Source organism: Gobio gobio (genome assembly GCF_949357685.1).
Source record: "Gobio gobio genome assembly, chromosome: 3".
In the NCBI taxonomy this organism is placed as follows: Eukaryota; Metazoa; Chordata; class Actinopteri; order Cypriniformes; family Gobionidae; genus Gobio; species Gobio gobio.
The window spans coordinates 46,044,053-46,060,534 of NC_137099.1; the positions used below are offsets into that span (position 1 = coordinate 46,044,053).

The 16,482-nt window shown below is 40.0% G+C and overlaps 2 protein-coding genes across 2 annotated transcripts in view; one reads left to right on the top strand and one right to left on the bottom strand.

Annotated features, from left to right (window-relative positions):
* The window catches only part of ctnna2 (catenin (cadherin-associated protein), alpha 2), a 673,292-nt gene that overhangs the window by 182,592 nt on the left and 474,218 nt on the right, over positions 1-16,482 (bottom strand). The gene's annotated exons all lie outside the window — the stretch shown is intronic.
* On the top strand, positions 12,863-16,444 carry lrrtm1 (leucine rich repeat transmembrane neuronal 1). Its single transcript, XM_079811766.1, has one exon. It carries the CDS (start codon positions 13,951-13,953, stop codon positions 15,523-15,525), a length of 1,575 nt encoding a protein of 524 aa, XP_079667892.1. The 5' UTR covers positions 12,863-13,950; the 3' UTR covers positions 15,526-16,444.

The window sequence follows — 16,482 nt, forward strand, 5'->3', positions numbered from 1 at the left end:
AGTTTAACTTATTTGAGGAAATCTGTTTATTATAGGCTTTTAGGTCTGAACAGCTCTGCTGTTTCACTAGCATCGTCGGCATCGGGAGTTAACGCAGTTTGAGCAGCGGCTTGCATTGATAAGGCTCTGGGTCTGTGTCTACAGACAATTCACCCTCCTCCAATTGAGGTGAAGGTAGGAGAAATGACGGCTCTGTTGCAAAGCTGGCGCCACTCCAGTCATTCTCCATCTTTGTGACTCGCGAGTCAGACAGCTGTCAATCAACCCGTTACTGCGGGTCTCAGGTGCAAACCCTCCGCTCAGCTCCGCCCTCGGTTCGTCCCCTCAGTCTCCGCCCACTTTTCCAGCATTTTTCTAAATTTGCCAGTGGGTGGAGTTAAGCTCTGAGCAGGGGTTTAGTTACCCTTTAAGAAAATATTTGAGAACTTCTTAAGAATTTTTCAAGAATTGCACTTAGGAACATTCTTACGAACTTCTTAGAATTTTCTTAACTTCTTTCTTAAGAAGATTTTCGTGAATCCGGTCCCAGGTTGGATTGAATGGCTGGGAAAAAGTGACAGTGATGAGTGCTTTTTTTTTTACCCTAGGTTGAAAATATTTCAACTCTCGGCGGGCGGTAAAAAAAATGCAGTGCCCTCAGCACGCTCAAAGTTGCTCAGCACCTTGTCATGCTGCTGCCGTTTTAAAAAATGCATTGCTCCCATTGAAAACAATTGGAAACATTTTCTAGCCTTGGGGAAAAAACACTTTGGTGGACACATGGCCATACTGTATCTATACAAGTACACCAATAGTCTGAATACTACCAATAATTAAGATTTAGATGTCACAGACTTCTTCAATTACATTAACATGCTAACTAATACTACTTTATTTGCTAAGAAATGTCGCTATTCACTTATTCACTCAAAATCATTAGTTCATAGAGAGACATAACAATAGACAGACAGACAGATAGATTCAAGCCAAGATCACACTGCTTACTTGTCCAATCTGGAATTTTGTTGCAGAACCCTGCCTAGCCACCCTGAAGCAGTTGTCATGATGAAGCCAGTACCGAGAACCCTCAGCATGACCCTGCATCTTATCATAATCATTACCATAATACAGCCCACTGTGTCTACTGCTGGTTTGGAAAATAATGGATGGACTAAACACAGGCTTCCATCATTTGACTTGCTTTAATTCAGTCCCTGCTAGAGAGTTGGGGTTTATCCACTTGAGAAATATAAGGATTCTGACAGACACAAACACGGGAAGACATATACATGCAGTCCCAATGAGAACTCCCACACAGCTCTACGTGACACATTCTCCCACCAGGCAAATATCCAAGCCTGTAAAGATGAAGTTTTATTGATTTTTCCATTTGGGAAACCAGGGGGTGCTTCTTTGAGCACGTTCATCACTGCACATTCCCCATGGGATCTGGCTAAATTCTCTAACACACTCTCACACACACAAAAGTGAGTGCTTTACACCACTTGAGGTGATGTCTGTGTTGATGGAGTCCAGTTCTGATCCGGTGACCGAGGACATGTATGTTTTGGTTCATTGCTAGCTGAAGTTGACTTGAGTGTGTGTTTACAGGCCTTTCATAGGGCTGGGCTGGGCTGGCTGGTGTCAAAGGACAGATCTGATTCTTCTGCCAGCTTTAGTTTTATGAGGGTCTTTCTGAAAGCACAACACTGCTTAGAGGTGACTAAAGACACAGCTCTCCCCCACTGTTCAGTAAAACAACAACATACTTTTGCTACAACAGCCCTGTCATAACTTACTGTCATTCTACCTCTCTCATCCAACCTTACCCTGTCCATCCTGGCTGTCTATCTATCTATCCATCTATCTGTATCTTTATCCATCCCATCAAGGTTTTCAAAATGGGGTCCGGGGGCTATCAGGGAGTCACAAAGGGGTGATTGGGAGTTCATGAAATATATGGAATATATCATGGAATATTGAATTATAAGTAAATAAGTATAATAGTATACTACAGTAGCCTATATACCATTTTATTATCTATTTTATACTAGTATGTTTTAATAATTTTGTTGTTAGAACAATAAAAAAAAGATTTGTATAATATTTTATAAAATTTTATTTTCATTTATAATAAACAATGTATTATTAGGGGTGGGAGAAAAGGTTGATGCATCGATGCATCGCGATTCGTTATCTAACGATTCAGAATCGATTCTCAAAAATTCAGAATCGATTCTGTGTTCAATTCAAACGGCCACTTCACCACTGTGCACGTGCGCGGTCACCGGCAAAACAGAACAACCCGTTGATAGGGCGAACATTCGTATGCTGGTGAATTGGCTTCGTTTAAGATAAAATGGACAAACTACGACCTGCTCAGGGGCGTTGTACCCGTGGGGACGCTTTTCCCGGTGAGAGTTCAACACCCGCACATTTTATGCAGTTTTTCCGCAGTTTTGCTCAAACGCCTTAAAGCAGTCGCTCCTCCTTTCTCTGGCCGCTCTGTGTCTGCGCCCGCTGCGGCTGCCTCCCCATTTCAAAAATGTACTTTGCTTATTAAATGCAAAGTTTTAATTTCAAAAGCATTTCTAAATTGAGTTCATATTTCCAACAAACGAAATTCTGAGCCAAAATAACGAAGTGGTGCTCAAGTAGGCTATAAGGCGCTTTCCTTGCCATTAATGCTTAAAGGGCATATTGCAGGTTAGAGACTCCAGTGAGTCAATGTTTAGAAAAATAATGTAGGAACTAGATTTTCTTTAAAATATACTTTAAAATACGATATTAAGGCTTTTGGAGTCGTTTTTGTGAGAAAATTCTAAAAATCTAAAAATGCCAAAACCGGACGTGACATAACGAGAGGGAGTGCGGAGAATCTCAGCGATAGGAAAACAATGAATCGCAATGACAGGTCGGACGCTGAGGACATTATAAATGTTTATTAATACTCATATGGCAGACAACAGCCATACAATTATGACACACAATTAGGGACAGACCAGGATTAGACAGAACAACGATTAGAGGATATAAATTGAGTTGTTGTGTGAGGAGAAACTGTGGAGAACAGCGGCAGGTGTCTCCGTGAGAGACCAGTGTTAGCTTATATATAAGCTAGCTAACGATATGAACACTGCTCAGATTACAATACTGTACTGATTATTATCATGTCTCAGGCAATAGCAAAGCTGGTTATTGTCATCTAGTATACTTAACGTTACCAAATAACAGAAACTAATAGGCTTTGACCATCAGGAAAAGTCACACTCGTTAATATCCGTCCACACTAAACGTTATGTGATATAACGTCAGCGGTTTCTCATCACGCCGACTGAATTGGTACTTAGCAAATGCTTTAAAAACAAGACTCACGGTGCACAGTTCACGTTTTCTCCGAGCTGCATCTCTGACGGATCCGGGGCCGTCACATCCCACACAGCAAAAGGACTCCGCGGAGGTGTCGCGGCTTCCGGAACGCACCCGCGAAACGAACCAGTATCGGAATCCATATATACATCTTCCGCTGGCGGCTGAACCACAGACAGTGTTATTGTGTTTATCCTTTATTCATTAATTCTATTATGGGTTTATTTCGTGCCGATTCACCGATTGTGTGTGGATACGTATGACGTTTGATATTTGAGTGAACTTGAATGTATGGCATGAATAAAATATTTCCATTACCAGCACATAATTCAGAACTTTTTTTCGAAAAAGTGTGAGACTGTATTCAGTTGTGTTAATGTACACTTTGTATTCATCAATGTAAACACGACGGCAAAGAAGCATCGCGTGTGGATGTTTATTCATCCTTTAGGCGAGCTACACAATGGCTGCGTGACACGCGCGGCTCGAGCCACGCCGAAAGCACATGCTAGAAATAGAACCGAAGCGCATTTTTCACGGCACGCAAGCGTGTTGGAAGCGTTTCCAGGCAAAAAAGCTGTTTGTCATTTTGACACGAATACATATTAATAAATGACATTAGTCAGGGCACTGATAAGGGAGTCAGCCCATTGACTTATAATGTCCTGATCAGTATCCTGACTACTGAACTAGGGAGCTCATTGAGACCATGATTGCGACGCACGCATGGTCTTTGCTATGTTTAACAGGAATATAGCCCTCCCTGTACGTCACCTAGCAGCAGCAGCGCCGCATCAGACACGCTTCTGGTGTGTATAAAGACATAGAAAACGCCATGCTCAAGTCACGTAGCCAGTGTGTAGCCGGCTTTACATGAGTATAACAATGTTTGACTCCATCATATCGCTGGGATGATAACCCTCCGGTCTAAAGCACTATATACACCACCGTGTGTTTCGAAGCAGATGCGCGAAGGGACGTCCCGTTTCTTCACCTGCACAAAACGCCACCATGCTGAATTCCTAACTTTTTTTTTTTTTAGGAAACCTGTAGACTCGATGTCCAGACAGGCTGGACACAATAATTTAACATGACAATGATAAATTGGAATAGAAAAACTACCGAAAATACACAGACTCTACTGAATACCAACCTATTCTGCACTGAGCCAACGCAGAGCTCGGCGAACCACTCCCTCTCGTGACGTAATATGACGCGATGTTGAAAAAACGCTTTTTCCAAGTGGCCAACGAAACGGCCACTTTATCTACTAAATTTGTGCTCTTATGTCTTTTTAAAACATTTTAAATCCTGCATTACCTTTTCATATGGTATTTTCATACAAGGTTATATATTAATCTAAAAAAAATTTTTACCTGCAATATGCCCTTTAATAACACTCCTATCCCGGTGGCCGGGATATACATAAACCTACCAACATCTGTGGCATAATTTTTGGAATGACTTATCGAATATTGCTGAACTACTGCACAATTTTTCAAAAGAATGGAAAATTCTGAACAAAGTGAGTGATTCGTTAAATGTCTCTAACATGACTGTTGCAGCTCGGCAAGTTTTCTCATGTGAGATGTTATGCGCACACACTGAATTTGGCTTCTCAGCGAGCGCTAAAGTTGTTTTTCTTCTGCATTAGCCTATGTTTAAAAGATTTTTTTGTGGCTCTAACCAAAGTAAAAAAAAAAAAAAGTTTGTTAAAATGTTCTAAAGAAACTGAAAAATTGTCACACTTAGTTGTAAATTGAGAACTGTTTATTCTTAATGATTGTTCTTTGCACTTGTATGGCTTACTATGTTTCATTAGAGCTTGTTAATCTTGAATATAACTTTGTTAATAAAATAAAAGTATTGAAATAAATCTTCATAATAATTTTTAATATGGCAATACTATCAAACAGATATTCAAGCTATAAACAAAACACATATTAGCTCCAATTTTGGAGTAAATGTAAAGTTCATGTATTTGCACAGCAGGATAATTAGTTACCAAAAATGTATGTAAAGAATCATTTTGGGAATTGGATTTAATTGGTTACTGCCAGAATCGGAATCGGATTGAATCGTTAAAGTGCCTTAAGATTCCCACCCCTTATTATTATTATTATTATTAAAGTAGTATTATTAAAAAATAAAATAAAAAAAAATTCAAAGAATTTTTATTTAAAACAAAGTAAATATTGGATAATGCCTCAATATTTTTTGACATTAGTACAATATAAATATTTGTATTGTATTTATGAAATATTGTTTTCATTAATAATAAATAATGCATTATTATAAATAAATAAATAACATATATTTATATAATATTAATTATATTTTATATATTTGTTTCCCCCACATTTTTCTACACACACAAAAAATGCATAATTGTAGTTTATCCACCCATCTATTCATCTAAATCTTTCCTGTCGCTTCTCTCCAAATAGAATCTTTATTTATGACCACAGGGCCAGTGGAATTTCCACATATTGCACACAATGTCTCCATAAAATGACACCATGAAGCGAAAATCCCCCTGGAGCAAAATGAGGTTAAGTGCATTGGTCAAGGGGAAAATGGTGATGACCCATGACTCACTCCAAGTGGGCATCAGACCAGCAACCTTACGGTTGGCAGCCCTGATCATTAACCAATGCACAACACCCTCTCCTCTCTCCTTCCTTCATCTGGCTATACAAAATGGGATCAGCTGTTTGGTCAAAACACCAGCTCATGGTAAGCTCTGTGGTCCCTTCTCTCCCTCACTCCCTCCCTAGGCAGCATAAGCCTCAGTCAGGCCTGACCCTTCATTGTCACCCCTCCACATTATCTCAGCAGAGGGCCAATTAGACATAAACCACATTATACACCCAGAGACCCCACTTTAGCCACCGCTGGGCTCAATAACACATTACCATAGAGGCTGTTTAATAGGAAATGCTGCTAATTGTCAGGCGACATGAAAACCTGCCCACTAACGTGAACTCGCGTGACAAGCCCCAGTGACAATGTCATTTAAAGACGGGAGGGGCAATATTGACAACGGTAGACAGGGACTGGGACATCACGCATAAAAAATGATTCAACGAGTGATTCATGAGCAGGATTTATGGGCAACCATAATGACAGCGACTGACTGGTAATGACAAATTGCTTTGTGATTTTAATGACAGACAAAATAGCTGGTCTGAATATTGAGCTAATAGGGAACTCATGAGATGTGGTTCTTTTTGCATGTTTATAGAAAGACTGTCCAACATTTATTGTCACTGATGGGAGTTTGATCACAAAGGTGCTATTCAACATTCCAAACTCTCAGTGGCTCTTCATCTTAATCTTTTTGTGTACAGTACATTGAGGATACTTAAGAATGATTGAAGTGAGATTCATTCAAATTGCTCAATAAATTAAAGCCAAAAACATGCCCAGGCTGGTGGGAAGATCTTCTGCCAAAACAAAGAATCCTTTAATCCAGGAAAATCAGACAACATGTCATAACAAAACAGCATATGAAATAAATCACACATCTCTCAATCTGTTCCATGTCAGGAGCTACACAATTATGGATGGGTAAACAGTCTTCTTTTTCACATCATAATGCATCATGAATTGATCCAAACCGGAATCTAAACATGAACAGTTGACTACATCAAGGCTCCATCATGATTACCTATTTTCTCTAAAGGGAAGTTGGTTTTGGTTTCTTGTTGGAATCTTAATTAGAAAAATAGACATAAACCAAAAACCTTCAAAGGGTATGTCAATTTATCAGGATACAAAATAAACCATTGCATTTCATTTAGGGAGGTCTATTTAGTGAAATAATAATAATAATTATTATTATTGTTGTAAATAAATAAATATACATACATACATAATCATGTATCCTAATATGAAATTTTACAACCATCAGAGAAACCGGTGCCTAGGGGACGTTTACACGACAATGGTGTACTAAAAACAGAAGTTTTTAATTTGCATTTTTCAGACAATACCATTGTCAACACGGTTCCCGTTTACATGAACCCGAGAAAACGACTAAAAATGCTGTATTATTTATGCCAGGCCAGTAGTTGGCGATGTCACTGTAAAGAAACACTATGCGTTCATAAACTGAACATGTAATACGCATAACTTTGTAGTTTACAGGGAGACAATAACGGTATAGTTTTCAAAAACGTGCACTTTGAAACCCGTTTTCAAAAGTGTGCATTTTTTGGATCTGCAGAAAAACCTTTACGTTTTTATTTGAAAATGGTGTCATGTAAACAACCCCTAAGTGGGCAATTTAGGCATTGTGAGTCACTTTTTGTAATGTCAATTCAATTATTTAAACAATAATATATTTGCTTTTTTTCTTCATTTGCTGGCGTTTCTCAGCAAATACAGATATAATTGATTCATTTAGATCAATCATATCAATTATTCTGCATATCATATCATTGATTCAATTAATCAAGTAACAATCCCAACTAAGCGGATCTAATCTACACACATGCAATACATCTCCATGCCCTCAGGTAAGCGTTTCCCATGATTGTAGGTAACTGTCCTCTTTTAAATGTACAAACACATGAAGTGTGGCTCTGCTGAACAAGCACTGCACAATTTTATCACACCAGAGTATTTTGGTCAGAAGGCCTCAGCTGCGGTCCACCTAAAGAACCTCTCAGTGGAGATGAAGTTGCTTAGAGAGCCAAATCAATAAGCCTTTTGCCACAGGGCAGGAACCAGCTAGGGAATAGGGACTGAGTAGCAAAGGCTTCTGGATCTTCACAAACATGCTTTTTGCTATCTTAAGACTATTACTGTCAGTCTTCAGAATATTTGAATTTTAAAAGCTAATCTTCATGTTTCCTTTGTGTAGTGTGTGCATATATACACAAATATTCACTACCGTTCAAAATATTTCTATATCAAATAAATGCTTGACCTTTTGAACTTTCTATTCATTGAAATATACTGGGAAAAAGTAATAAAATAAAAAAAATCACTTTTCCATAAAGAAAGGAAAGAAATTAAGCAGCATATATATATATATGTATATGTATATATATAAAATTAAGTTTTCATATATATATATATATATATATATATATATATATATATATATATATATATATATATATATATATATATATATATATATATATATATATATATATATATATATATATAAAAATTCACAATCTTACTGTTTGTATGGTGTTTTCTACTATACTGTTAAGGCTGCGTTTAATTGATCACATAATGTCAGTCGAAAAAGATTTAGCACTGCACACTTAAATATTCATCTGATCTCATTCTCAGTTAAGAGAGACTGAAATCACAGAATCCCCCTGTTGAGAGGAAAAGAAGAAAAATCTGTGAAATTATGTGGAAGGGATTTAAATATGCTAAAATGTATGGGAGCTAGGAGAGTACCAGACTTATACTATATATATATATATATATATATATATATAACTTATATTTACCCAATATGTGTTCTCTTTGCAATTATAATGAGGAAAAAAAAAATGAAACATGCAAGTGGTGAGGAACATGTAGAATGTTGTTAATGTCAAAAGTTTAGATTCCTCCAAAATCTGCTTAGTTTTTGTCTATATGAGTGCATATTCCATTAGGGTCTAGTGAAAAATGAATTGAGCCAAGAACAAAAAAGGAGGTGAAAAGCACAAACTGAAAGAGAGTTGTGATTATTCCCCATATTGTTTTGTTCTGACAACTCAAAAGTATCCCACTTGCATTGATGAGGGCCTACAAACCTAAAGCACTACAATGGCCCAATGAGCAGAGAGGAGGGTCACCCAGGAGTACTCATTGTTTCCAAGAAAACCCTCACATTCCTTTGATGGCTCACAGTATCCAAATGGCCCATGAGAGAACTGACCCTTTCATTCTCATCTGAGAGTAGGCATGTGGAGTCAGATCATCAGGGAAATAGGTGATTTTTTTTTCTTTTTTTTTTACCCAAGATGCCAGAGAGAGTACAAAAAAGACCAGACATTTCAAGGCAATGCTTCCCCTGGTCAGGAATACTAGTGACTGTGTGCAAGTCTGCATGCAAATCTCTGCAGCACGACTGAGACGGGAAGGTAGACCTCACTGACAGGACTGCTAATCCAGAACAGAGCCATTGATTGAACACGTCCCTAAATGCTGTGCTCTGCCTGGCAAGTGCAGCCATTTTAAGTCTCATCAGGACAGGGCAGAGCAGGTATCCATTATAAAGGCAGGAGAGCTACGGTGGACTTGGGCATTGGCTGTTCACTGGCTTCGTTCCACAGGATAGGGGAATCTGGGGGTTAAACACTTAACGGTGCAGAAAACATTACGATAGAACATAACAGAATATTGATTAGGTTTATAACGCATAAACACAATGCACATCTAATTGACAATCAAAATAATTTCAGGTCCACCTCATCTGTGTAATCTCTATAATGTATGGAAATGAAGATGAGTCATATTCATCAGGCAACCTACTTCTTTAGTGCTATGAAATGTATGGGGAGTACAATATTGACACAACTGTGCTCTGAACAATGAAAGGATCATTTAAACATTTATATTCCATTATCAATATAACGTCACAGTAACGTTTTGATAATATTACACATTGCTCTTAAATGCATTTATTTATATAAATATACAGTATTTGTTATTGAATATCATTAAAGGAATAGTTCATCCATGTTAACTAAAAGCTTAAATCAAATTAAAATGTAATATGGGGGGGGGGGGGGCGCTGGCAGGGAAATTATTTATTTGTTTTAATATTTCAATTTAGATTTTTTTTTGTTTTTGTTTTAGTAATGTCAGTATTTTCAGTGCAGTATTTCAGTACTGTTTTTTTTTTTTTTTTTTTTTAGTTGCCAGCCACTGCCAGCGTTTTTGGTCATTTTCACAATTATTAATTTTCATATGCATCTGCTTACATATGATATCGCTGGTTTCTGCTGCTTCTTTTCCTGTGTATTGATCAGGCGATTCAGTACTCGTTCAGGAGATGCATAATAGCGCCCCCTTCCTTATAACATTGATAACACGGAAAGCCGTAAAATCTTGTCAATGGCAAGGAAGCATTTTCTAATAAAAGGTGGGGAAAGAAATTAAAACTGGCAATATAAATAAATTCAAAATATCAATAAATACTATACTAATTAATGATTATTTTGAGTTGAATCATTTGATCCAGTTCAAAGAATTGATATAAATTGTTCAAAAACCGGTCTGTTTTTGAGTTCACATCAGGTTCAATGGTTTGGTCTTTTGATTACAAAAGCTATCATATGCCTTCAGAAACTTGAGTTGTGTGGACAAATCGTATACTTTTATGGTGGTTTGAATCAATTCTTCAGCTTCAAAGATAACAAAATATGGGCGAGTAGATGATGACATCACTTTAATTATTGGATGAATTATTCCTTTAAGAGTAAGAGAAACATTGGAACCACATCTGGGGTTCATGTTCTTGCTAGACAAAGTGGTTCAGAGTCACTATAAGGAATGGTTTGGATTCTCACATTTCCTCATCGCTGTGTCAAGTCATTACTCGGCACCAAGTCATTAGCTGATGGTGCACCCATTTATTACAGCTAAAGAGCGATGGGCAAGGTGGAGGAGAGACAGATCAGGCTTTAGGACGACCACGGTCGCAGGATTTTTCCTTCCGCCTGTGGAGCTCAACACATCCATTTCTCTGTCAAATCTTTGCTGAGCATTAAGGTGACAAAAGAAATAATAGATTTGAGGCAAAATACATTGAAACAGCAGAGAAAAACTATTTTATACAATCACCTGGAGAATAGAAAGCAAATTTAAATTTTTCTGTGGGAGCTTTTTTTTTAAAGATATGATGGGGTACATATGGATGTGCTGAGAATAGTTGTCATCCTGTCAGCTAATCTAAGATCAGTTGATTTTACCCCAACAGCAGGCTGAGGCTGGTCCAATACCCCAGTGTTTCTCTCAAGTCAATGCTGAGCTAAAAAAGCTTAGTGGGCTTTTTTCCTCAAGGCGTAGGAGTTTTAGTCATGAGTTAAGGTAATCTGAGCAGATGCTGTTCACTTGCCCTTGTTTGCAGACTCCTGCACCAATTAGCGGACTAAGCAGACTATGTGTGGCATATTTTCAACATGAGATTAATTCATATTTCACAGTGTGCTAAGCAAAGGAAAAGACTGATCTTAAAATTATGGCAGCCATCAGAAAGCAGGCAAACCAACAGACGCATGCTAGCTTCATGTACGGGATCGTCACAGCTCATTGTCCTTGAAAATTAATCGGAATGAAATGACAAGCCTGGGGACTGCAATCCGCGGTGCACTGCAACAAGGCTCCTGAGCAGAATATTTATGTAAGCCTGGCTAAGTGGCAACAGATGATATCTGTATTCCAACTGGATGGCGGGACTTGAAATGGCTGTGATAAACAAGCCTGGGCAGGCGGCATTATGAAATGTAAATGTAGCGGTTCGGGTTCAGAATTAGGCCAATGAGGGTGTGTGAGGGTGGGGCGGGGGTGTGAGGGGGAGGAGAGGGGAGTCGCCGTGCCCTGGACTATATCTAAGCTTACATACTACCAGCTAACTGCAATAACATATGGCGCGTGATGCCATTACCATGCTCGCTGCGCACAAGCTCATTTTTCAACAACCTAACAGCCTGAAAAGGCAATGCTTACACTACAATGCCATTTTGAACTCACTCGGATGGTCCGCTTGGAGTCTGGCAAAAAAACACATTCATCTCGCTCAGAGACCGTATCAGTATTGGTCTAGGATAGCTCATCGGCTAGTGAGAGCACCTAACCATTGAAACTCACATAGTGACATGCTGTTATTTATCGTCTCAAAAAAGAATCAATAATATAAATCTAGATTTAAGAAAGCCGAATGACTACACTGCCGATGCCGTCCCATGGTGAGCATTTGGATATGTTGGGTGGGCAAGTCAATGAGAGAAAAAAAGAAACAACTGCATTGCATATACAGTTGAATAATGATAAATTAATAATAATAATAATAATAATAATAATAATAATAATAATAATAATAATAATAATAAAACACCTAATAGAAAGAAAGAAATAATTAAAAAATAAAATTATCCTCTTGTTATAGATTATAAACTTTTTTAACACATCAAAGCCACAGGGAGTGGACACACTGTTCAAGTCAATAGAAGGATATTAATCTGCAATAATAAGCAAACCACATACTAACAATAGTAGACGTTGGCAGATAGATGGCGTGTTCCAATTCATTTAAGGACATAAAGGGGGGGGGGGGGGGTATATATCTCTTAAATATCAAATTGTCTCAGGCACAGAGAAAACAGAGGGAGAGAGAAAGAGAGAAGGAAAGAAAGAAAAAGAGAGAGAGCATACACTGAAGGAAAAAAAGGCTGAGCAGAGGAGCACCAGGAGGAGGTGGAGGGAGGGAGAGGGAGAGGGAGAGAGAGAGAGAGAGCCTGGGCTGAATTGTGAGTGGCTTACGACACTCAGTGAACAGAAGGTGTTTCTGCATGCACTGCCAGTGCACTAGTCTGCTGCAAGGGATCGAGCATCTCTCGCCTCCCCGTACATCGTGCCTGCCTTCAGCCTCAGCATCTACAGCCTCCGCAGACCACTGGAAATGAGCTTCATACAAAGAAGATCTTGCTGAAGATTTGAGTCTTATTAGAAACACTTTCATCATTGCTCTTTGGATATCACTATACAAACAATTAAAAAGGAAAGGAAAGGAAAAAGAGAGCTATATGATGCAGATCACACAGCTTTCGCATGTGTATAATTGTGAAGAAACGACCACTGACAGAATGCCAACGAGCTTCACTCAATGTACATTGTGCAGGTCAGTGATCACTTTAGGTTATGGATGGTGATTTGCGACGACAGATCGGGAGTCTTTGATGAGAAAGAAGGAAAGAGAGGGAGAGTGAGAGTTTGGAGTGGATTATTCCCTCCTTCGTGCGCATTTTTCCCCCGCTCATCTCTCCCACAGATCGGCGCAGCAGTCAATGCAGAGCAACGGCGGAGAGAGGACAGCGCTCATGCATGCAGTCCGGGAAACTTGCACTTCCTCCCAGCCTGCTGAATGCCACTTGGATTCGTTCTCTTTTTGGCTCTTTCACACGAGGAGAACTAAGACATTGTAAGTCTGCCAGGATCTGGTGTCCGATGAAAAGGAGGGGGGGCTGAATTTGTACCACACTGGGGTCTTTTTTAGTTTCGCACATAATTAGTGTCGGCACAAAGGGATCAACTGAATAGAGGTTGTCAGCCTCTGGAAAGGGGTGAGTAGGCATCCTTTCATGTGAGATTGATTCTCGAGGAGTGCATTTTTTTTTACCTCGCTGTCTCTCTTTTCCTTTCTCTGATCTAACATGAGCAAAGTGACTTGTCGTTTATTTGCTGTCGCTCTTCTCCTTTCAATGTGGCAGGATTTCTTGAATCTTTAAGTAACAAATCACCATCCATATTCTCTATAAATACATATCAACTGAAAGACTTGGGGAGTTACAAATCACAAGATCCAAAATGACCAAGATCTGAAAGATTCAATGGACTTTTTCTCTACGACACTGCAGGATATTCATGCTAATGGATTTCCTCCTAATTGGTCTGTACCTAAAGTGGCCGCTAAGGAAGCCCCCTGGGCTGATTCTGTGCTCCTTGGGCATTGTTCTGAAAATAGTTCCATTGGTGGGGGGGAGCTGTCCGAGGCTGTGCCGATGCGACAACAAGCTGTTGTATTGTGAGGGGCTCAACCTAACCGACATACCCCAAAACCTGAGCAGCGCCATTGGTTTGTCTCTGCGCGAGAATAACATCTCTGAACTGCGGGAGGGGAACTTTGTGGGCCTGTCACAGCTTACCTGGCTCTACTTGGATCATAACAATATTGAGATCGTGGAGGAGAGCGCCTTTGAAAGGCTGCGAAGGGTTAAAGAGTTGGATCTGAGCACCAATCGGATAGAGAGCCTGCCCAACGGGACCTTTAGACCTCTGCCCAACCTGCGAATATTGGATTTATCCTATAACAGACTTCAGTCCTTGGAGCCAGACCTTTTCCATGGCCTTAGGAAGCTTACCAATTTACATTTGCGCTACAATGCCCTTAAATTCATCCCTGTGCGGATTTTCCAGGATTGCAGGAGCATGCAACTCCTGGATCTGGGTTACAACCAGCTGCAGAGCCTGGCACGTAATTCATTTGCCGGACTCTTCAAGCTCACTGAGCTGCATCTGGAGCACAACGAGTTGGTGAAAGTCAATCTGGCCCATTTCCCCCGCCTCATATCCCTGCGGACCCTCTACATGCGAAACAATAAGGCCACCATTGTGGTCAGCACCCTTGACTGGACCTGGGACCACTTGGAGAAGATTGACTTCTCCAATAATGAGATTGAGTACATTGAGCCACATGTGTTTGAGAGTGTGCCCAACCTTAACACTCTTATGCTAGACTCTAATAAACTGACTTACATAGATCAGCGGATTTTGGACTCATGGACATCCCTGAGCAGCATCTCTCTGTCGGGTAATGAATGGGAATGCAGCAGGAATGTCTGTGCCTTGGCTTCCTGGCTTAGCAACTTCCAGGGACAACGTGACAGTGGCCTGTTGTGCGCCAGCCCGGACATTGCACAGGGTGAGGACATTCTGGACGCCGTCTATGCTTTCCAGTTATGCGAAGACAATGTGGAAGCAACCACACAGTCCTTCACCGCCACCAGAAACCGGGCCAGAGGCTTCATATACGATGGCCCAACGAGAAATCCGTACGACCTGCAGGACGTGGAGGGCGGGGAAGTGGTGACCAATTCCTTAACAGTGACTGCGTCCGCTGATGACTTGGAAAGCACCATGCAGATTCACAAGGTGGTGACAGGCACCATGGCCCTCATTTTCTCTTTCCTGATCATGGTCCTCATGCTCTATGTGTCCTGGAAATGTTTCCCAGCAGGCGTCAGGCAGTTGAGGCAGTGCTTCACCAGCCAGCGTCGCAAGCAGAAGCAGAAGCAGACCATGCAGCAGATGGCTACTACGTCTGCATCCGAGTACTACGTTGACTACAAACCCAACCATATTGAGGGGGCACTTGTCATCATCAACGAGTACGGCTCTTGTACGTGCCAGCAGCAAACATCTCGAGAGTGTGAGGTGTGAAATCCCACTCATGTTGTTTTTAAAAGTCAATGGTTTCAATGTATGGATGAATATGGAACACACTTAAACTTGGAACTTCATTTTGCTGCTTTCAGGAGGAAGCTACAGTTCTGGAGGGCAAATGGACTGAAAACAGGGATTTAGTGCTGGTTTCATCAGCCTCAAAGCCTTGTGGGAGAATCTGACTGTGAAACCTGTGTACTTGATGCAGAAGATGAGGAATAATTATGCTGACCTGTCCTGGCTTCTCCTGTGAAGAGTGGATATTTGAGCTTTAATGTGTCTTTCTACTTCAGGATATTATAGGACTCTCTAAAGCTACCGAGGACATCCACAACAACATTTTTACCATGGAAACAACCACATGAACAGACACAATTGGAGAGGAAAACAACAAAACAAATAAACCCTTAAAGAAATAAAAGATTCTATGTAAAATATGTTAACAGCAGAAATGCAAGAGTAGGGATAAAAATGCAAGATGTTATCCTATTTCTTTTGTAATCTATGGAGAAAAAAAGAGGAAAATACAAATGTTTAAATAAATGAATTGCAATTCACAGTACTCATTATTGCAGGTGAGTCGGAGGGTTGCTTTTTTGTCTGTGATCCCGGGGAAAGATGTTCAGAGAGCTCTGCAGTATTGCAGGATGTACATAAGCAGGGCTGTTGGGAGCACTTCACTTCATTTGAAATGTTAAGCCTCAGTCTAAGATTCAGATCTCCTCGTCTCTCCCCGAGATATAATCACTGTGCAAAGCTTGATTGCTATGGCTGTTGCAGTTGCCCCCCTTGTACCTATCCTGAATAGATTAAGCAAACTAGCAAAAACAAAACAGGCTGACGTGGTTTGATCAAATCTCACATGACAAGTCAAACATTTGTGTGCTGTGCAAATAAACAAGACAAGGAGTGTCTAAGACCTTAATTCCTTCACTGCTTCAACAGGCTTCAGTG